This window comes from Protopterus annectens, chromosome 17.part0 (genome assembly GCF_019279795.1).
Source record: "Protopterus annectens isolate FY-2018-M chromosome 17.part0, PAN1.0, whole genome shotgun sequence".
Lineage (NCBI taxonomy): Eukaryota > Metazoa > Chordata > Ceratodontiformes > Protopteridae > Protopterus > Protopterus annectens.
Window position 1 is genome coordinate 312,460,663 of NC_056751.1, and position 24,633 is coordinate 312,485,295.

A 24,633-nucleotide genomic window follows, 5' to 3' on the forward strand; every position below is an offset into this window, starting at 1 on the left:
TTCTTTGGCCTAATCTACTTTACCCACCTTTTCTGGATCCAATTCCACATCTCCGGTCTAATCCAACAGACATGATTCACCCAGATGTTTTGAATCTAAAGCTGACAGCATGTTTTTTCCACTTCTGTTAATAGCAGAACAACCTATGCTCTCTTCTCCTGTCTGTCATATACTTTTATCTTTCCGTAAAGCTTCTGCAAGGAAAATTAACAGAAGTAAATGGATGAGGTTTGTTTTTTAGGTGCATCAGAAACATACTGACCTTTTTTCAGCCCCTGTTCAAAGTGTCCTTGAATGTTTGGCAACAATTTTCAACAAAGGAGCTAGCTCCTTGACCATTAGAGTTCAGCTGGTATCCATCTCTAAGTTCCATATTTTATTTGAGAATTCTTCACTCGCTTTATCTAAGATTGTAAGGCCTTCTTGAGAGGCACCCTTCTGTTGAGACAACCTTATAAAGACCCTACTCCTGTACGGGATTTGAATTTAGTACTGCAGGCTTTAATTCTTTCTCCCTTTAAGCCAACAGCAAGATGTGATCTTAAATTTCTGACCTGGAAAACTATCTTTCTAGTGGCCATTATCTCTGCTAGAAGAATTTCTGAACATTGAGCATTGTCGTCTTAATTTCCCTACTTGATTTTTCGTAGGGTTAGACTAACATTACGAACCAACCTTTCCTTCCATCCCAAGGTCGTGTCAGAATCCAACATCAACCAGTCCATTAATTTGCCTGTCTTCTTTCCAAAATTTGAAAATAAAGAAGTGTACGTTTCACTTGTTAGATGTTCATAGACAGTTACGTTTCTACTTACATAGAACAAAAGAAGTTAGAAAATCTGATCAACTGTTGGTCTCAATTGCAGATTCCAAATTAGGTAAATCAGTTAGTAAGGTAACTTTGGCACAATGGCTTACTGACTGTGTATCTTTTGTCTGCAATAAATTGGGTATCTCATTACCAAAACTTTTAAGAGCCCACTTAGCTAGATCCATGGCAACTTTGTCAGTGTTTTTATCTTGGCATTGTATGGACGGCATATGTGCAGCTGCAACTTGGGCTAATCCTCATACCTTTATACTCATTGCAAACTAGATCTGGTCTCGAGGGGAAGAGCATCCTTTGGCTCAACCATGCTCAGGAATGAATGAAAATTGACAATATCAGAGAAAGAAGTTATATACTCATCATAATGTTCCATCTGTGTTGTCCATTTTCACTGTTCTGAACTCCCTCTCCCACCAACTCCCAACCATGATTTCTGGAAGAATGAGAGCTTATAAAGGACACCTCTGTTACTTCCATTGAGCTTCAGATAATGGCTTTCTATAACAAGGAGCATGTAGTACTATTTCTTAGTTTTTCTACTCTAGCATACAAGATTTAAGGTATGTTAGTGGTTGGTGCTTTATGGGTAAGGGGGGAGCTGGAGAGTTATTTGGTTACCATGAGCAATAGTAATGTCCGAGTCAGATACAAACCTGACTGTTGAGGAAGAATGAAAATGGGCAACACAGATGGAACATTATGGTGAGTACATAACTTCTTTTTAATTGAACCAAATATATTGATGCAGAATATATAGCAAACCTACTGGAAGACTAGTACAGCTCTGTTTTTATCCCTCTCTTCCCCTCAGCCTCTTCTCATGAAATACCATCCAATGTAAATACCCCTGCTACCAGTAGTGAACAGGTCCTCAATGCGCTCTCTAAGCCAAGAACACTGCATCAGTGGGCCCAGGTAGTATCCCAGACTACTTTCTAAATAGAGAGAAATGTGACTTATCAGGCCTCTGGAGTCACTATTTAGCCATAACCTGCAAACAGGCTTCATGTCTTATGAATGGAAAACAGCAACTGTAATCCCTCTGAGCAAAGGTGGGCCATCTACAGACCCTGGAAACTTCAGACCCAAAAGTCTCACTAGTCTCAAATGCAAAGACATGAAAAGAATTGTCATGGAAATGCTCAGTAATGACATAAGAAACCTCCAGACACTGGCCCAACCAGTTTGGTTTCATCAAGGGAAGGTCGTGCCTATTCAACCTGGTGGACTTCTTTGAGAAGGTCACCAGAGCACTGGATGAGGGCAAAATGGTTCACACTATTTATCTTGACCTTGGCAAGGCATTTGAAACAGTACTCCACTTTCCCATTGTTGACAAATTGAAGCGGTGGTATAAACCCAATGCTATTCAGTGGATAGCCAGCTGACTCACAGATAGGACCCCCAGGAAGTTAGACGTGGAGAGTCCACTGCTACATAGAGGCCATTCACAAATGGTGTCATTCAGGGATCGGTCCTGAGACTCATCAGTATGAAGCAGAGTTCCTGCCAACCCAGTTTGTGTAACTTGGACATTTTGATAAGAAACAGAAAATTCATCCCTGGTTTGCCACTTATGTCTCTAATGGACACAGGCAGCATGTAAATGGTTCATCTTCTAGGCCCTTGCTTGTAAATGTTTCATCTCTCTCAAACCCCTGCTTACATTTATCAAAGGTAACAGAACTTATCAGAAATTTCAGATACATCACTACACTTATTAAGGCCCTAGTGGTCATTAGCATAGTGCATACCTGTGAACCTATGCACCTCTTCCATCCAAACAAGGCAGTATTTGCCTGGTCGTTGTGTGTTCTTTCATCTGTTGTCTGATGTAGGGATATGAACCTGGATTTCCTTGGAATAAAAAAAAATACTTTCATTGGAATAAGTGACACAGTGGTGTATTGGAACTGAACTGGGAAGGGAAGGGAATGGGACAAGCCTATTTAGATACAGAGAATAAGTAATAATAGGAATGTACATGATGTGCATAACAACTCTTTGTTTTTTTTGTTTGTTTTTGTTCAATGTGACTGGAATCAGAAGCAAAACAGTGAATGGAGCCAGAAACAAAACTGTCAATGAGGACCTGCCTACTGACTTAAAATGAGTGAAAAAATATGAGCTGATGCATTACCAATGATTTACTGATTTGACAGCTACTCCAGAAAACTTAGATAAATCCTATAGTTGCAAGAGACAAATTATAGGGAGCACATACAGACAACACTACAATAAGAGGTAAATGGCCCAAGACCATATAACTTTTATATCCCTAATTTTGCATAATGTTCCTATGTTATAGTCATACTTTGGACCTGTCCCTCAAACATTTTATTGGGTCATGGTGATTACTGTAAATTATTAGTATGATACATTAATCCTGAATTACTGTTGCTCATAAAATGCCTGTTGATGAAAAACTTGTTTTAAGAGCATCACAAGTGATATTTAAAAACAGTGTTCTAGGTTTTACAGCATTTTAACATAATTATTGAACGATTTTAAAAAATTACTAGGGGTATGGATTAAAGTTTGTGGACAGAAAGAAGCTGTGGTGCAGCAAAAGCGTGTCCCACTGGCAACAGAAAAAGGCATTCACAGGGATACATACAGCACATGCGCTTAGTCACCTGCTGTGAGCCATCAGTTAGAGCAGCACAAACATCTCAAATTACCTTTAGCAGTTTGACAGCTGGGCATAGGAGATGTACAGGGGAAGGGGAAATTAGTTGAAGGACTACAACTAAGGCATAACAAATGAAGTTAAATTAGACACTGTGGAGGAAAAAAGGAGGCAACAGGCACTGAGAAACACTGCTGTGTGAGATTATCCTTATTTGTCTTTTAGGTAGTCATTGAAAAGCAAGAAATTGTAATTTAACCGTACTGGCTGAATGAAAGCACGTTAAGCCAATACAGTGACAGGAGCTTTGGAACTGAGATGCTTGAGTGATGTAAAGCAATGTCTTTCGGCTTTTCCTGGTTAGGGGTAGCCACAGGGGATCACCGGTCGGCAAATTGATTGGGAGTGGTGTTTTTAAGGTGTCGAGTTGCCAGCCCAACCTTCACAATGGGCGCACACATACACACCTACTTGCATGTCTTTTAAAACTCAGTTGACCACAGGAAGGACATGCAGACGTTGAGTGATATCTTAAAACCAAACACTGCATTGTGGGTGATCTAGAGATAGACTAAACAATCAAAATCACATCAAGTTGCTGGACCCCATTTGGGCAGCCTCTGGAATTATGTGTAAAAGTATATAAAAAAGTATGTGTGTGTGCGTGTATATATATATATATATATATATATATATATATATATATATATAGATACACACACACACACACACACATATATATATATATATATATATGGTTCCACTTCATATTGCCGAATTATCATTTCATCAAATTGCAAAACATCGAGACCAAATAGTCGAAAACTCATAACATCGAATCTCAAATCATTGAAAACTATAAAGCAACTAGAAATAACATCCCAGACACTGTTTACTACGTTTATGCAGGGGGGCAAGCCCCCATGCACCCCCCACCCCCCGTACATTAAATATACCAACTCCAAGTTCGCATTACCCCACTGTAGTGCGACCTTGGAGTTGGTATATTTAATGTAATGGTAGTGCAGGGGCTTGCCCCTGCATAAACATAGTAAAAACTCTGTGGGATGTTATTTCTAGTTGCTTTATAGTTTTCAATGATTTGAGATTCGATGTTATGAGTTTTTAACGATTTGAGTTTTCTACGATTTGGTCTCGATGTTTTGCAATTCGATGAAATGATAATTCGACGATATGAAGTGAAACCATATATATATATATATATATATATATATATATGTGTGTGTGTGTGTGTGTGTATGTATATATATATATATATATATATATATATGTGTATATATATATATATATACACACACACACACACACACACACACACACACACACACACACACACACACACATTCACACACAGTCCCTAGTGTTAAAAGAAAACTAGGAGACATCAAATCATGATGAAATAAGCATGTTTTTTAGTCTGTGGGTCTGGTTCTCTTTTAAATATTAAGTGTTTATTGACTCTTGTGTAATGGAGTTGGAGTTATGGGAAAGGAATTTATGTGTATTTTTTATTGTTACTTTGTTTTCAAAGAAATCTTGATTAAAGGCAAGTGCTCTTAGCAAAATTCTAGTAAACCGTGGTTTGTGTTATTTTTATTTTTGGTTTGTTTTGAGAGATGTATACCTAGCCCAATGTCTACTTTTTTTGTGTTTTGGACCTACCTTGACCATAAACCTTTCACAGCTTCTCATGAACAAGTGCTGTCTAGTCTTCAGCCGTTCTTATCAGGTGTTCCATAAGGTTCTGTACTGGGTCTTATACTGGTTGCATCTTTAATAACACATTCATTTTATATTCCCAATAACAAGCCACTTCTTTATTCAGATAACCTTGCATGATGGTTTGTTGAAAATTCATCATCTACCCTCATTTTAAAACTGTCACAAGGCCATGGTAAATTATTTGGTTCAAAACAGCTTGGCATAAGCATAATTTATTAAATCGTCCTTGATCGGTGGGTCATAAAAGTACAAATGGTAGGTAAGGCTAAAATAGTTTAACTAGTCAAATATTGGGCAGTCTTGTCTGATCTGTTAGTGTCGTATTCTTTTGCTAACAAAACTGATTATGTGAAATGAAGATGATATTAAATAATTGCTACTAGGAATCATTATTCTTTACTAGAGATGTCAGATTAGCTGTTATGAAGGAGTGTTGTTATAAATAAATAATTCCAGTGCTGCCATTATGAATAATTATTGACCAGGTCCTCAAATGCAAATATATTGCTCACAAGGAGTCAAACTACACTTCTGCAAAACAGTAAACTACACAATGTAGTCTGTGCAAAAAATGAAACTGTATTTTTTCAGGGGGGACAAGTGTCCTGCACCACCGCTTGTTGGTGGCTGCACCTACCACCCACCTTACATAGTTATTCTTAATCAGAAGTCATACCACCTTAGAGGAAGAGCAGTGTGCAAAATCTTATCAGATCTTATCAGAAGTATGCCTCACACCTCCAGCTGACTGACACCTTTTGGTGAAGCTACACATGCTATGTACAATGTAAACACACTTATGAAAAGGTACTTTGGAGGCAGTGGGATTGGGTAATGAAAACTCATCCTTCTTCTTCTTTTGGCTGCTCCCGTTTAGGGGTCGCCACAGCAGATCAACTGTTTCCATTTCTTCCTGTCCTCTGCATCTTTCTATGTCACACCAACCACCTGCATGTCCTCTCTCACCACATCCATAAACCTTATCTTAGGCCTTCCTCTTTTCCTGTTACCTGGCAGCTTCATCCTTAGCATCTTTTTCCCAATATGCTCTGCATCCCTCCTCAGCACATGTCCAAACCAGCGTAATCTTGCCTCTCTGGCTTTGTCTCCAAACCTTCCAACCTGGGCTGACCCTCTAATATAATCCTGTCCATCCTCGTCACAACCAGTGCAAATCTTAACATCTTCAACTCTGCCACGTCAAGCTCTGACTCCTGCCTTTTTGTTAATGCCACTGTCCCCAACCCATATAACATAGCTGGTCTCACTACCCTCTTGTAGACCTTCCCTTTCACTCTTACTGGTACTCGTCTGTCACAAATCACTCCTGATGCTCTTCTTCACCCACTTCATCCTGCCTGTACTCTCTTCTTCACCTCTCTTCCACACTCACCATTACTCTGAACTGTTGATCCCAAGTACTTAAACTCATTCACCTTCGCCACATCTACTCCCTGCATCCTCACCATTCCTCTATCCTCCGTCTCATTCACACACATATAGTCTGTCTTAGTCCTGCTGACCTTCATTCCTCTTCTCTCTAGAGCATATCTCCACCTCTCCAGGGTCTCCTCCACCTGTTCCCTACTCTCACTACAGATCACAATGTCATCTGCAAACTTCATAGTCCACGGGGACTCCTGTCTGATCTCGTCTGTCAACCTGTCCATCACCATTGCAAATAAGAAAGGGCTCAGAGCTGATCCTTGATGTAATCCCACCTCCACCTTAAACACATCTGTCACTCCATCCGCAGACCTCACCGCTGTCACACTACCCTCGTACATATCCTGTACCACTCTTACATACTTCTCTGACACTCCCGACTTCCTCATACAATACCACAACTCCTCTCTAGGCACCCTGTCATATGCTTTCTCTAAATCCACAAAGACACAATGCACAATGGGGTTGGGAGGGTGGCTTAATGGTTAAGGTGTTTGCCGTACAAACACAAGGTGCAGGGTTTGAATCTCACAAGGGATAATTGGCTAGGCTTAAAATGGCTCGCAAGGGCAGTTAGCTTAGTACTAAACTATGAACTCCTTCTGACCTTCTCTGTACTTCTCCATCAACACTCTCAGAGCAAACATCGCATCTGTAGTGCTCTTTCCTGGCATGAAACCATACTGCTGATCACTAATCATCACCTCCCTTCTTAACCTAGCTTCCACTACTCTTTCCCGTAACTTCATGCTGTGACTGATCAGTTTAGTCCGTCTGTAGTTACTACAGCTCTGCACATCACCCTTATTCTTAAAAATTGGTACCAAAACACTTTTTCTCCATTCATCAGGCATTCTCTCACTTTCCAAGGTTTCATTAAACAATCTAGTTAAAAACTCCACTGCCATTTCACCTAAACACCTCCATGCTTCCACAGGTATGTCATCGGGACCAACAGCCTTTCCGTTCTTCATCCTCTTCATAGCTATCCTTACTTCCTCCTTGCTAATCTACTGCACTTCGTGATTCACTATCCGCACATCATCCAATCTTCTCTCATTCTCTTCATTCATCAACCCCTCAAAGTACTCTTTCCATCTGCTCAACGCACTCTCCTTGCTTGTGAGTATGTTTCCCTCATTATCCTTTATCACCCTTATCTGCTGCACATCCTTACTAGCTTGGTCCCTCTGTCTAGCCAATCGGTACAGGTCCTTTTCTCCCTCCTTAGTGTCCAACCTTTTATACAACTCTTCATATGCCTTATCCTTCGCCACCTGTCTCTTTGCCCTGCACCTCATCTTCTTATACTCTTGTCTACTTTCTTCATCTCTTTGACAATCCCACTTCTTCTTCTTCGCCAACCTCTTTCTCTGTATACTCTCCTGTACTTCTTCATTCCACCACCAGGTCTCCTTGTCCTCCTTCCTCTTTCCAGATGTCACACCAAGCACCTTTCTAGCCATCTCTCTTACTAGCTCTGCTGTAGTTACCCAGCTATTCAGTAACTCTTCACTGCCACCCAGTGCCTGTCTTAACTCTTCCCTGAACATCACCTCACAATTACCCTTTTTCAGTTTCCCCCATTTGATCCTTGGTGCTGCCCTCACACTCATCCTCCTCTTCTTGATCACCAATGTCATCCTACAAACCACCATCCTATGCTGCCTAACTACACTTTCCCCCCGCCACCACTTTACAGTCTCCATTCTCCTTCAGATTGGCCCTTCTACATAAGATATAATCCACTTGTGTGCATCTTCCTCCAGTCTTGTATGTCACCCTATGCTCCTCCCTCTTGTTAAAATACGTATTCATCACAGCCATGTCCATCCTTTTTGCAAAATCCACTACCATCTGACCTTTTGCATTCCTTTGCTTAACACCATACCTACCCAGCACTTCCTCATCCCCTCTGTTCCCTTCACCAACATGCCCATTGAAATCTGCTCCAATCACCAGTCTCTCACCCTTGGGTACAGTCATCACCACTTCATCTAACTCACTCCAATAATTTTCTTTCTCATCCATCGCACACCCAACTTGTGGAGCATATGCACTAACAACATTCATCATTACACCATCAATTTCCAGCTTCATAAACATCACTCTATCCAACACTCTTTTCACCTCCAAAACACTCTTAGCATACTGTTCCTTCAGGATAATGTCTACGCCATTTCTCCTCCCATCCACACCACGATAAAACAATTTGAAACCGCCTCCGATACACCTAGCCTTGCTCTCCTTCCATCTGGTCTCTTGCACACACAATATACCAACCGTCCTTCGGTCCATCATATCAGCTAGCTCTCTCCTATACCAGTCATACTGCCAACATTCAAAGTTCCGACCCTCACTATCACAGTCCTAGCCTTTACCTGCCTTCGGGCATGCCTTCCGCCTCTTCTCCTACTGTATGTCAACTGGAAACCACTTTAACTTATCACCACCAGCTGTGCTTGTAACTCAGAACAACTTTAAACATGTTTTAATGATTTTTTTAGGTCCATAGCCAACTCTACTAGATTGAAACCTCACTACTTTTACACTTGCAAAAGTAAATTGCATTTCTGTAGGCCATAGAACCAGTTAACTTCTACTCTGGTTTATAGATAACATATTTAACCTTGTTGTACAATTATACTTTTATTAAGTAAGTTACACCTTAAAAATTTGCTAAAATTCTTCATTTGTCATATTTTTTATGCTCAGCACTTGTAGTTCCTGCATTTTTGTTAGTATGCTCTTCTTAAGCTTTTTCTGTTAATGTTTTAGGGACTGGGAGTTCATGTTCAGAATTCATTAGGGACTGAGAGCTCATGTTCAGAATTCATTAGGAGTATCCCCTACTGTTGGTAATTTTATTTTAGTCTGAAGCCAAAACAGTAGTGTAATGTTGACATCACTATATTGCTTATCCCATTGAGAGGTGTTTGCACCTCATATTAATACAGTCGCATCTACTCGTGTATATAAATATGTTTTTCATTTTGTAAAGAATTACTATAATATACCGGTTGACCACTAGATGGTAATATTTGGTTGATTTGATAAGCAGTTATTTCTTTGACTAGAGTTTTTCCTCTTACGAAGTTCTATAGTTAATGAGAACAAAAGTGCCTAGTTTTATTAAAATGCTTTGTTTCCAGTGTCTATGTTTTTGGTTTTTAATCAGTTGTGTGACATGGTTCCATTTTTATGTTTGTTTTTTGTAGTATGTCACAGGAATTGATTGACAGAAAAGAATCAGCAATATGTGTTCCTGAAGGCCAGGATGGATCTGTTTTGTCGCATTTGGCGCTTTTGGTGTTTGTGGGCCTTTTAACACAAGAGGGCGTTTTAAGTTTGTCTAGAAATATGAGAAATTTGGATGTAACAAAAGATTGTAGTGATGCGACTTTAAACAATACAGGGGCTGATTTGGCCTTGCATCCTCACGACAAGGTTTATGTGATACATAGAAATGAAAATATACTGCAGCAGAGTTCTTTGTTTGTTCAACAAGGGGCTAGACCCAAACAGTGACACATTTCAACTAAACAGCCCCTAGAGATGAATGCTTGATTTTGTAAGACTTTTCATCTCAGTAGAGATCTTGGTGTTGGGAAACTAGTGCATTTTGATACACTTAGACATAAGATTAATAAATCTGAAAAACTGTTAAGTAAATGTAGGAGATTACAATGTGATAATTCCTTTTTCAGTGCTAGTGTTGCAGCAAAGCAGGTTCTAAAATGTTTGCGAGTATATAAATACCCCACTGGATTACAACAAAGTTCCATTTTGCATGGTGACTTTTTGGAGCTAGTTGACTGGACTGGGTTGGAATTAATGGCTATTTTAACAATGAGAGACAATATGAAAAAACTGGAAGAGCATATTTCCATCTTAAAGGAGAAGATTTCCAATAATTTATTATTTCAGTCAGTGGAGGATTCTTTTTTTAATGTGTTCAGCACTGTTGATAGAGAATGTGATGTTGTTAAAAGGCGAAAGCAGAAAAATTTAAAGAGATATTTCAACGACTATTCCAATAAAACAGCTTATCCAGGTCCTAGTAAGATGAAAGGTGAAGTACTAAAGTTTAATTATGAGCCTATCAATAACTATGTGATTGACAAGGACCCAACTGCTGCCACTAGTGAAGAAGATCATTTTTTTTTAGAACAAGAAGACCTCTCACGATGTTCTTCAAGGCTGTGGAACAAGAGGAACAACATGAATCAGGATGAGAGAAGATACCAACAATGAAACTGACAGATCATTGAAAGGGTCATTTCCAGCAAGGGCCTGCAGGGCAGGGGTTGGCAGTGGAACTAACAACAGATGCAACCCCTACAAACCAAAGTACTGTTTATGACTTTAAGGGGTTTAAACTGTTCAATTGTAGTTATTTGGACATGACCCGAGTATATGGTGACCTTTTCTGTAAAGGTTTTACATTTGTTCCTTCCACTGGATTTAGTTTAGTTGGACATTTGATGTAGTTAAAATTGTATGTATAGAAACTTAATTTAGCTCTTCATTTAAGAGATTATGAAACAATTGATATTATATAGAAAGCTAAGCAGGTCCACTATGTTTGATTCTCCTTTGGCTCCATTTTTGGCTACATTTGAAAAAAACCATGAAAGGGACCTAAGGGTATTAGCTTCTAAGGTCAAAAAGATTTTTTTTAACTTACCCCTTGATGAAAGAAAACTGATGAAGGAGCTAACCAATAACAGTTCAATAAAAATTATGAAGCCGTACTGGGGTTGGGGTAGCTGTGGTAATGGACAGTTTTCTGTATTTATAAGACACGTTTGATTATTTAAACAACAGTGAATTTTTTTGTGGAAGTTACTAGGAACAAAATCAATATTGCTTGCCACAAAATAGATCTATGGTTGGAAGACCTGCTTTTTAATGGGGGGCTGGACAAAACATTGTTTGAATATCTGAAGATATATAAACCAGTTATTCCCAGTATATTTAGTATTCTGAAGGTTCACAAATCTATTTCAGATGCCCTGTTACAGCCTGTTGTTGTGGCTAGTGGATCCAAAATGGAACTGGTTGCTAAATATGTGGGTTGTTGTTTAAAATACCTTTTTCACAACAAAACATATGTGTTGAAAGACACCTGGCAGCTTGTGAAAGGGCTGCATAATGCTGAATATGATGATGCCTTGTTTTTTTTTTTTTTTTTTTTGGAGCAGTAGATGTTAAAGATTTTTTTAGTCATTCCACATGACATTGGTTTAAATGCTGTAATGAAGTTTTTTTTACAGGACAGTAATTTTAAGCAGGAATCTGTAAATATGTTTGTAGAGAGTATGGAGGTGGTCTTGTCAAACAACTTCATATTTTTTTAACATGAATGTCTTCAGCAAATCACAGGGGTAGCAATGGGACCTTCTGCAGCCCCCGTTTTTGCTAATATGCTCTGGTGGAGGGAGAAGATGTATGCTTTTCTTTCAAATTTGTTAACTGTCTGAAATTATACCTTCGTTTTCTAGATGACATATTTATTTTGCGGTCAGGAGGCAATTCTTTTTTTTTTTTTTTTTTGCAATATATAAATGAATCTACTAGCCTTTTGTCATTTAATGGAGAGTTTAAAGTGGATCAAATCTGCTTTCTAGATGTTAAGATTTACAAGAACAAGAATGCTAAAAGATTTTCATCTGCTATTCATAGAAAGGAAACACATTCTATTTCTGAGTTACGGGTTCAGGCGCCTAGGCAGTGAGACATTTCCCTGTGGTACATTTGACTGGGGACATATGGCTGAAGTGACAGTCAGCTGCAGAGAAATATGGCTGTTTGCAAATTCCTTGTGGGCAAAGAGAAGAATGTGTTGCCATGCCCACAACTTCAAGAATCAAAGTCACAGGGGGAAAACAATGTCCATGGTCCCCAAGGGAATATGAGACAGCAGGCATTATGGCAGGCATCAGCAGCAGACTGGCCAGAGGGCATGTCAGTGGCAGTACAAATGCGGTGCACAATGGGCAGTACCTTTATAAATGGTGTGTGTGGACCATTACCCCCTTTACATTCTCTAGGGAACATTACAAAAAATGCATACTGGAGCATAAATGTGACTACAGTCCCCCTTAGGAGTTCTTCCATACTGTAGCACACTTCTACATGTTGTAGTTACATAAGTATGTACTCTACACTGAGCACAACACTCATTACTTCTTCTGCCTCCATGCATTTGGTTATTAAAGCTGTGAGCATGGCAGTATGTGCTTCTCTTTGCCCACAGGGAATTTGCAAACAGCCATATTTCTCTGCAGCTGACTGTCACTTCAGCCATGTGTCCCCAGTCAATTGTACCACAGGGAAATGTCTCGCTGCCTAGGCGCCTGAACCCCTGAGTTACATTATACAAATTGTCACCCACTGTGAAAGAAGAGAAATATCCTGAAGGGACAAATGGATTAGACTGTTAGGGTTAATATCAGATGACTGTGTGTTCTTAGAGGAAATAAACATTGTAGGTAAGATGTTCAGTGACAGAATGTATCCCTCTTAGCTGTTAAGATGAGGTTACGAAAAAAATAATTTCTGGAAGACCTCTTTAGTATCAATCAGTTTTGAATGCAGGTTTTATTTACAACATTGTGTTTAATAATAACACAGAGTTACAAAACTGCTGTAGAGCCATAGTGTGTGAGTATGACAGCACCCCCAGGGATGTTAGAAGTATTTTGGAAAACAACTGGAGAAGTGTTATTGATCCTCAATGCCTTCAGTCTTTTTTGTGGGAGAAGGGCCATGTTTGTTTCAGAAAAATGTGTATAATTCAAAAAGGTTGTTCAAAAAAGGACAACATATGTAGGCTAATTATTGTATAGGTATTAAAGGAATGGTGAAGCGTGGTAGCAGCAGTCAATATAGATTTATTTTTGAAGTAATACATTTTACAATTTCTAATTTTTCTTAGGTAATATCATCAAATGGTAAGTTTAACTTTAATATGAAGGGGGCAGTATGTATCACCCATTGTTTGACATGTCTGTCGTTCTATATTGGTGAAACTGAAAATGCCCTGAAAAAAAGAATATATCAACATGTTTATGAAATTCTGAGGGAAAATAATTTTAATGCCTTGAGTAAGCATTCCTTTTAATGTCAGAATTAAAAAAAAACATTATTTTTTTTGTGTTGGAGAAGGATCCCCCTTTGATAGGGGAGTGGACTGAGAAACACATCTGGAGTTGAGAGTTGTACTGGCAATTGCTAATAAATCCAACGAACAAGACAGGAATTATTGACAAAATTTCTATTAATAGTTTATTATTGTTTAAAAAGGGCACCATATAAGAGCAATGCATTTTTTATTTATTGATGTTATTTTTATGAACTTACAGTGGTAGAACTTGGGATATATGTATTGTAATTTTTGTAATGTTTTTAATTGTATAAAGAATTACTTGTAATATGTGGGTTGGTGTAACGGTTAAGGTCTTCCCTGCATAAACTAAAGCCTTCTGATGATTCACTGTTGGATGAGGAACGTAAACCCATATTTTTGTATGTAAGTGATAGAACTGATTTCTGTTTTACCTGTTCCATTTTGTTTTCTGTTTTAAGAAGTCTACTTGGCCTGGTATTTTTGTAATGTGTGAGAGATAGACACTTAAATTATCTAGGCTGCACATTTCACATTTTTTTCCATTGGTTAAAATGTTTTCTGAGTGATACTTAAGTACACAGTGAATTTCTAGGTCTTTGTCTTTTTCGGAAAAGATTTCAAGCCTGCATAAACTAAAGCACTGCAGGTGATTCCCTGATGGGTGAGGAAAGTAAACCTATATTTTTTTGTCTGTGAGTAATAGAGCTGCTTTCTGTTTTTCCTGCTCCATTTTGTTTTCTGTTTTAAGAAATCTGCTTGGCCTGGTGTTTTTTGTTCTGTATGAGAAAAAGGCACTTAAATTATCTAGACTGCCCATTTCCTATGTTTTTTTCATGTTAAATTATTTTCTTGAGTGATACTTAAATTCACAGTGAATTTATGGGTCTTGTCTTTTTCTGAAAAGATTTCAAGCCTGCATAAACTAAAGCACTGCTGGTGATTCCCCTCCTAGTTTTTCCCACCTGCCTCTCCTTCATTGATCTGCTTTTTAAACCTGGTGATTTTAAGCTGCCCACTCCAACTGTAAATTGAGCTTAATAAGCTCATTCCTTTCTACAGTGCTGTTGATATCTTGAATTATTTATTTGTCTTTCCTCGTGCTTATATTGAAAGTGCATTTTGCCTCTCATTGTCTGTTGTTGATTTACTCTCTAGCTAGCTGTTGGATAAAGTAGTGTATTTGTACACTCTAGTAAGCACTTGTTTTTACATCAAGATGTCAGTGGATTTTCCATGTAGTGCACTGGGATGTAGCGTGGTCTGTTTAGGCTGGGGAAACACATGAGATTTCTGCATGCAGTTTTATTGGCTGGAGGGCTTATTAATCAGCTTATCTTGCTTTTAGTGCCTTTGTAATTTTGATACAGTTGAGTGGCTGCTGGCTCATTTATACAAAGTGAATTACTTTTATTGAATAATCACACTTTTACAAGCTGTTTCCATATCTTTAAGTTTGTTTGTGGTAGCATTTCACTCTGGATACTTCTTTACTGCGTTTTTACATTAGGAGGCCTGGGATTATTCATCTAGTGGCATTAGGGGTTTTCCTGGTCTGTCTGAGCTGGGAAGCACACAAAAGGGCTCTATAAGTATTTTTTTTTGCAATTCTTTTATATACTGTGACTGTACTTTAGCAGTTTCTAAACAAAAAACTGTAGTGTCTGCTGCAGCTTAAAGTAGTTAATTGCACTGCATTACCTTGTATCTATTAGTTGTAGGGCTATTGTAGGTAGTTTGTGTGGTCTTGTTATACTTGGTGCCAAACCAGCTGTTCTGCATTATGAAAGTGTTTTTCTGTGTCCTTGTGGCAGAAGTGCGCTGATCTAACCTGTCTGAGTTGGGGATTGCTGGTGGAAGGCTTATTGTGTGCTTTCCTGATTGGTAGTTAGCTTAAAACTTGTTTCTCTTTGCTAGTATTTAAGCCTTACATTTGCAGAATGCTCCTCTTCCCACAGTCGAGGTTGGCAGTGCCATATATAGACACAAAAGTCTAGAAGCTCCGTTTTTCCCTAAACAGCTGTCATTGAAACCCTTCAAAGCTATTCTGGTGCTTTAGGAGTAATTCAGTTTTACACTGAGCAGCACTACCTTATTGATAAACCTTAGCCTACACAAAGTATAGGCCCCTCCTGTGGTCTTGGCGGTACCAGCATGGTGCTGTCAAATTAAACCATTCCCTTCCCTAATAAAGCATACAGTAAGAGCGTGCTGTCATGTACAAGCAGTTTCCCATCATCTCTCTGGCCAGCCTGATAGACATGGGCTTCCTGAGGCAATGTAGCAATTGTCTCGTGTATACTGGCAACCACTTATACCTGAAGCAAACAAATACTTTATGCGAGAGATGTAGTTGCACACACACACACACACACACACACACACACACACACACACACACTAAATAAGGAAATTACACATAACCCAACATATGCGGAGGTACTCAGTAGTAACTTACAAAAGATCAGAGGCCTCCAAGACAGAGGCCACTTACACACTTAATCCAAAAACCAACCACAACAGGTAATAGCATGCACACACACACACACACACACACACACACACACACACACACACACACACACACACACACACACACACACCAGTGTCTCAACAAATAAGCCCATAAGGTACAACACCACAAAACCTAATGTATTGATCATAGGTGACTCCATTGTGAGACACATGGATGTTTCCCTCACCAGGTTGGAAAGGGAGTGGGTTATGGTTCGTTGCCTGTCAGGTACCAGGATTCATCAAGTCACTCAACCACAAGTACTGGTATGACTCCATCATAGTCCATGTAAGGGTGAATGACTTGAGACTTACCTCACTGGACTATATGAAGAGAGCCATGACTAAGCTCTCAGACTGTGTCACAGGCATGTATAAGCGTAGCCTTAAGAAGCATTATACTTTCTCTAAGAATGATGCCACAATACAAACAAAAAGTGATTAGCCTTAACAGTTGGCTTAGCTTCTGGTGTCAGTCTAAGGGGATCCAATATCTGTCAGCCTGGGAAGACATAGTCAGCAGGCCACACTGCTTTGCCATAAATGGTCTGCACCTGCCTCCTCTAGGCTTTCAGATACTGCCAAATGCATTAGCCACCTATATTTAGACCTTTTTAGGCAGGGTAAAAATAACCAATCTCCCAACATAACAAAATCCTGTCTAGATAAACTCAAGGTACTGCTGCTTAATGCTAGGAATCTAAACATGAAACTGCACTCCCTGGAAGCACTCCTTACTTTGGAAGATGTTGATATCTATGCAGTCACCGAGACTTTGTTCAAAGGTGCAGAAAGTACCCTGGCTGTGCAGGGCTACAGTGCCTTCCATACATTCAGACCACAAACTGAGCATGAAAAAAAAACAAAGGAGTTGTATCCATCTTCATTAAGGATAAGTACACCTCGAGACTGGTCAAGCAGTATGACTCTCTTGAACTACTCCATGTCCAGTTAAGTATAGGCAAAGCCCCCTACCACATCATAGCTAGCTGTAGGTCCCCCACCATGAAAGAAGAAAAGCATACTGCATACCTGGACTTACTGGAGTCACTTGCCATACAGCCCAAAGCCTTACTCATTGGTGATTTTAATTATCCTACCATCACCTGGAAAACATACATAACCACAAATGTGCTGGTTCAGAGTTTCTTGACTTTGTCATTGCAAGTACTGTGGAACAGCTAGTCAGCACACTCACAAGAGGCTTAAATGTCATGGACATAGTACTCAATAGCATGAGAGAACATTGTACCCCCCCATGGGATGCCCTCCCTGGTAAGATTGGACCATAAATCAATGTAGTTCAATGTAATTATAAGACCAGATAATCCATCAAGCTCAAAAATGTTTAAAAATTCTTCAAAAACAAATGACCTCATATTAAGTGATGGTATAAGAAATTTCAAAGCCCCCTCAGATGCAGATAACACAGACTCCTATTCAGAGGTGTACACCAATGCCCTGTATAACCACTTAAGCAGTTGTATAGAATTGGCTGTACCTGGCCGGATTAAAACTAAGTATTGTCAAAAAAACAAGCCAGACTGATAGACCCCTAGTATAAACAGGCTATACAACAAGATAAATAAACTAATGCCCAAAAACAAGATTGAACTTGCTCAGCCAAGGAAGAAGTCCCTCTCTAGCTTAAACAAATAAACTAGAGATCTTGTCAAGTCCTCCAAAGCTAATTACAAAGCAGAAATAGCATCCCTATCTAAGGATAATCATAAGGCATTCTTTAACTATATCTGAAATCTAAAAGGGAATACCCAGCTGTGAGCTCAACTGGTTGTGGATGGCACCACCAATACTCAACAGAAGGTAATGGCCAACCTGCTGACAGATTTGGAGCAAACTTCACCCCCTTGTACCCTTCAGTCGTCCCCCAAAGTATACCTACCACCATTCCTCAGTCTGTTATCTCAAGAAAGCAGGTCATCTCTGCACTCTCCAAGACCAGAAACACAGCATCAGTGGAACCAAACAACATCCTAGATTGCCTTTTCAACAACTTAAAACATGACCTAGTAGACCCACTTGGATCCCTGTTTAACCACAGCATGCAAACTGGCAATGTTCCAGCATAATGGAGGACAGTAACAATTATTTGTCTACACAAAGTGGGGACCATCAACCGACCCTGGGAATTGTAGGCCAATAAGCATGACTAGCCACATCTGCAAGGCCATGGAAAGAATTATTATGGACCTTATTAACAAACTCTGGCCCCAACCCAGTTTGGAATCATTAAAGGTAGAGCATGACTGTTAAACATGGTTGACTTCTTCGAGAAAGTCACCAAGGCCCTGGATGAGGGAAAGACCGTGCATATCGTCTGTATTGACCTGGCCAGGGCATTTGCCACTTTCCCCACTAAGGTATTGTAGAGAAACTCTCCCAGTTGGGAATTAACACCTACATTACCAGATGGGTAGCCAACTAGCTCACCAACAGGACACATAGTGTCAGAGTGGGTTGCTGCACCTCCAGCAAAAGACCAGTCACCACTGGCATATCACAGGGCTCTGTGCTGGGCCCCTTACTGTTTGGAATTTATTTCTCAGAAGTCCAGGCAAACCTGGACGGCCAGTGGATGACCTAGGTCACTGATGATTGCAAATTGGGAGCAATCGGTGAGTCCTCTATGATGTTAATATACTGCAGAGAAGGTTAACAGAGACATATGATCAGTACCAAAGCCACAGATTAAAGCTAAATGCAAAAAGAAAATGCATTATTATCCCCTTTGGGAAAGCTGAGATCCCTGCTAATTACATTATAGACAGCACCCCCCCAAGTGTGGACCCAGTGGTACGTGATCTGGATACTCAGTTTGATAGCAATCTGAACTTTGACCACCACTTATCCACAGTAGTAAGAAAATCCTTCTTTGTGGTACATCTTGTAAGTAAAGGCATCACATCAAGATCTAAGGATGTTATAATTCCGTTATACTTGGCATACCTCTCAACCATACTGAATTTCTCAGTAAATACCAGTTTTGAGGATAAAATATTGGGGTGCCATGAATTCCCGATTGGCCCCTTTAATTTCCAAATTTCCCGTGGTTTTTTTTTTTTTTTAAGGTTTTATTTTAGGGACTCGTGTTTCCGGACAGCATGTGCAGGGCATGCATAATGACGTCAGCTTCAGGAGGCAGACAAACAGCCTGTCAGAATTCAGCTGCCATTCTTTACTAAATAATTTAAACTTATTTAAGTGCAGCAGTCAAGAGCTGCAGAGTCAGACCGGTACGTGGGTTTGTCCTCTTCTGATTCAGGCAGGGCACATCTTTTTTTCCCCATCCAGGTAAGGTTAAAAAAAAAATCACTGAAACGACAGCTGCATTCTTATTTTATGTCCGATTATTTTACTTATTGCTATTTGGACTCGCTGCATTCTAATCGTATGTCAAGAGACTGTGTGTGTGTCCGAGGTTTTCTTTCGGGTCGCTGAATTCCTTTATGTTTATGTATACTGCTATGAGAAACAAGAGCTTTTATATTTTGCTACTTGAGCAGAGATGTATTTGGGCCCAAGACCAAGAGCTGCATTCCTATTTTATGTATTTATGAGAAACGAGAGCTGCAGAGACGTATTTGGGCTCAAGCTGTAAATTTTATGTGTAGCAGCTGTAGTCTCAAGACTGAGAGCTGTATTCTTATTTTATGTGTAACGGTTGCATTGTCAAGACCAAGAGCTGCAATTTTATGTGTAATAGTTTACTTACTGTTGTATTCTTATTTTATGTGTAACAGCTAATTCTCAAGACTGCGAGCGTTTTACATATAACGGCTGCATTCTCAAGACCAAGAGCTGCAATTTTGTGTGTAACGGTCGGTTGCATTCTTTTATGAATTGCTGTATTATTTTTTTATGTGTAACAGCTGCATTCTTATTTTACATGTAACTGCTGTATTCTTATTTTATGTGTAACGGCTGCAGTTTTGTGTGTGTAATGGCTGCATTCTCAAGACCAAGAGCGATTTATGTGTAACGGCTGCATTCTCAAGACCAAGAGCTGTGATTTTATGTGTAACAGCTGCATTCTTATTTTATGTATTTGCATATGGACGCAGAGCTGAACTGTTATGCAGTGCGATTTAAGCAGAACTTTTATGTATTGCTATTTGGGCAGAACTTTATGTATTGCTATTTGAGCAGAATTTTATGTATTGCTATTTGGGCAGAACTTTATGTATTGCTATTTGAGCAGAACTTTATGTATTGCTATTTGGGCAGAACTTTATGTATTGCTATTTGGGCAGAACTTTATGTATTGCTATTTGAGCAGAACTTCATGTATTGCTATTTGAGCAGAACTTCGTGTATTGTTATTTGAGCAGAACTTTATGTATTGCTATTTGGGCAGAACTTTATCTATTACTATTTGGGCAGAATTGTATGTATTGCTATTTGGGCAGAACATTCTGTATTGCTATTTGGGTAGAGCTGAGCTGTTATATATCGCTATATGGACAGAGCTTTTACGTATTGCTATTTGGGCAGAGCTGAGCTGTTATGTATTGCTATATGGGCAGAGGTAGATGTATGTCTGTGTGTATAAAATGCCCCACTTAAGTGTGACTGGCGGTTAGGGTTACTCATACTCAAACCCTGTACATTGAGTACAAGAAGCATGAGCCTAAATTCTTTACCCATGCCACCACTTGTAATTCATGGAGTCAAGTTTTACAGAATGTCTGGAATGCTTGGTTCATACTTTTGATCCGTGAATAAATCAGTGAGAATTGAATTCACTAATGATAGCCATTTAAGTTTGTCTTCCTATGTTTCAGGAAACACATGGTAAGTTAGGACCATATTTTGGTTGTCTGTTCTTCAGTTTACATTTGAAAATTGGTATCCCACAATTTCACTGGAGTGGGTGGAGTTACATAATTATGTATGCAAATGTTATGTTAATCAGCGTACAGATTTGTACCTATTTTTGATGGGCCTTTGCCCAGATTTTTGATTTCGCCAGGTTGAGAGGTATGATACCCTGCCCTTATCAGACCATTAATTGAGTACAATGCTCCCTTTTGCATGTACCTCACCAGACACCTTCAGCAGTTGTAGAGACCACAGAGGTTTCTCACCAGGAAATTACAGGATACACAAAACAATTCTTATGCAGAAAAACTGAAAGTCCTGTCACTGCATTCTGTCTCCTACAGGTTGCTAAAGGTTGACCTGTGCCTGGCTTTCAGGGCAGTCTCTGACCTGGCCGTGATGGAAATGCTACACATTTGTAAATCAAACTGCATGAGGGTCACTCACTCCAGAGATCTTAGTCTAGCCTCTACCATGAGCAAGTCATGCTGGAGAGATTAATACATCTCCCAGGGACTGCCACTTCTCTGGAGCAAGCTTCCATTTCATGTGAAACAGAGCCCCTCCCTGACCGCCTTCAAACAAAAGCTAGATCAGTGGATGGGTGACTGCAAATTCACTCCTGGGGTGGTGCCCATGTCCCTTCTGGACAGAGGAAGTCGGTATTAACTACCATAGATCCTTACGTCTGCAACCTTTACTCACCTAACCACTGACAAATGGGGCAACTCGGGATGAATATGGCTAGGCTTGTAAGGGCTCTAGGGCTGCTAGCCTAGCAACCTTCTGTGAACCTATGCTGCTTGACCACTAGTTGACAATATTTGATTGACTATATAAACAGTTGTTTGACTAGAGTTTTTGTCTACTGAAGTCATGTAGTTAATGAGGAATGCAGGTACTTATTTTTATTAAAATCCTTTGACTTCATCTGGCGTCCACATTTTTTTTTTTTTTTTATGTTAGCAGTTTAGTTACTTGATTATTGACTCGTTATATTTGAAATTTGTTGTTCTTTCTGCTTGTTTATAGCCTACTAGTTTTGCATTTACTTGTAAACACAACTCACTAATCACTCACTTGTATTGTAGTTTACTTATTTTTTTGTTCATTTGTTACTATTTTGTGAATTTACTTATCCTTCTGCTTTATTAACTTGCTTTTGTAGCCTGGTCTAAGATGACTGTGGCATTTTGTTGTTCAGTCAACTTACCTTTACAAAGAAAGAAATAAAGTGATCTTCATCATCTGTTTTATGCACTGTGCTCATCTGGTATTCTAAAAGTATTAAAATGGATATCCAGAGCTGTTCATTTCTTTAGAACTGTATTGAAATACTGGGGACCAGATGTGTTGATTTTTTTTCTTATAGTGCTTGAAATACAGATTTCCTTATTTTTTATACTTATTTTTCCTATTGACAGACTCAAGACAAGATATTTATGTGGATCAGAGAGGCACTTGGTCACTTTTATGTCAATCTTTGGATGAGTGGCAAAATCTAGCCGAAAGCTTTAAGAGCAGCAAGTCTTCCAAAGAAAGAAAATTATGCAAAATTCTCACTGAGAATTTCATTCCTGAGATTGGCAATCTTTTGATTCAAAAGGTATAGTATAAACTTTATTATACTGGCAATATCTTAGGGTTTTTAACCAAATTGTTGATGTGCCGATGACATGTTCTGTAGGATTCTTTTGCTAATATCTTACAATTTGAATGTCACATAGTATGGAAAAGACACGAAGGGCAGAAATGTTTGGAATGCTAATGTTATGTGGAATACAACATGACAGTTAATGTAATTCTGATGTCTTTATGGCATGCCTTTGGCATGTGACTGGCACAAAGCATAGAGGAAGGGAATTACGCATATGTTCTTTTTGTGCAAGGCTGAGAAGAAATCTCACATGTGGTTTAAGACATTTTTTTTTGTGACATGCTGTATTTCAAAAGAAACGGGGCAAAAGCTGGAAGGCCAGGATTTATTTCCCAGAACAATTTACATATTCTAGAATGCCATTACTATAGCCATTCAATAGAATGGCTATAGTATATTAATGGAAAAAAGATTAAATTTATATTGTTTTTGAAATGCCTTCTTGTGAAGAGGCGTGACAGCACAGAAGTAAATGATTGCACTGCTTTGTTTTTGCTTAGGTCAGAGTCTCATATATCTAAGGTTACTGAGATATGTTACAGCCTTGGACAAGTGCCTTCGAAGACCATGAACAGTCCTTCACAGATAATTGGTGTGTTTTGACTTTCACACCAATGACAATTCCCTCAAAGTGTTCTTTCTACTTATTCCCCTTGCAAGACCCAGAGTTCTACAAAAGGCATGACTCAGAGCTGTGCCAGAGTTGGCTGTTTAGAGGTTTGCATCTTTACTGTCAATTCCAAGGTGCCTCTCTCTGTGCACACAGTTCTGTGTATCACTGCCAATTTTGCTGCAATAGCCTATAGATCCTAAACAAATGTCCTTTGTTGTACATTGACTGGTGCTTTATCCATTGGTCTCCCCACATTAATTTCTAATTCTTCCAGCCACTGCTGCCACCTTACTGGTGAGAACACTTGTATGAATTACTCCTTTTGATCTTGAAGAGGGAAGTGATTTGGGCTAACACCGGGCTAAGGAGTCTGATAGTTTCCATAATGTATACAGACACTGGTACAGGGAATTGACTACTCCAGTACTCATAACCACAGCAGTGTAAGAATAAACTACTCAGGAATAAAATTAAGTGCTCTCCATCTTCCTCTCTTTCTTCTTAATTTAGCCTTGGAATTTTGACAGACCCTAAAGCTGTTCAGGCTTAGAAGTACGTGAGTCTATTCTTTTTGGTTTCCTCTAGTATAACTAAGTAATTCTTCTGGTAATATTTGGAGGTGACCTGTGGTTGGAATTTGGAAGAAAAGGAATGGCCTGGTTAATTAATGAATTCAGTGGTCAGAGCTCATGGACAGGCATATTAGGCAGTTTTCCTAGAATTGCTAAACTTTTTCAAGAAGTTCAGAAAAATAAGGGGGAAAAAACAAACAAAGAAATAAAAAAACACTGAATTGAAATTGCAATAAATAAACATAGATGGAGAATTTACTTAGTGGACATCATAGCCTATCAGGCAGCTCCATTTAGTTAGTTAACATCATAAACTATTAGACAGCTCGTTTGCATGAGTGATGTCATAACCTATCAATTTTAACATGTTTTAAAAAGGAGAGGGGTGGACCACTAATTAAAAGCACTGCCTGATAGGTTATGATTTCAAATGTAACATTATAATTAGGCTATATTTTTGTGTTCTCACAGTGTGATGAAGCCTTGTTTAGAAAGATGAAAGAACTTACACTATGACTGTTTTTATTTTTTATTAGGCACAGTGGTGCAGCGGTAGTGCTGTCACCTCACAACAAAAAGTTCTCCAGTTTGATTCGCAGCTGGGGTGCCTTCTGTGTGAAGTCTGCATGTCCTCCCTGCATTTTTGTGGGTTTCCTCCTGGT

The 24,633-nt window shown here is 39.2% G+C and overlaps 1 protein-coding gene across 1 annotated transcript in view; it reads left to right on the forward strand.

Moving 5' to 3' along the window:
* LOC122791433 (bromodomain-containing protein DDB_G0280777-like) overlaps nt 1-24,633 on the forward strand; it is a 1,939,725-nt gene that overhangs the window by 291,668 nt on the left and 1,623,424 nt on the right. The window contains exon 3 of the mRNA XM_044059175.1: nt 22,554-22,735. Coding sequence (XP_043915110.1) covers nt 22,554-22,735 — 182 coding nt within the window. The remainder of the gene's footprint in view (nt 1-22,553; nt 22,736-24,633) is intronic.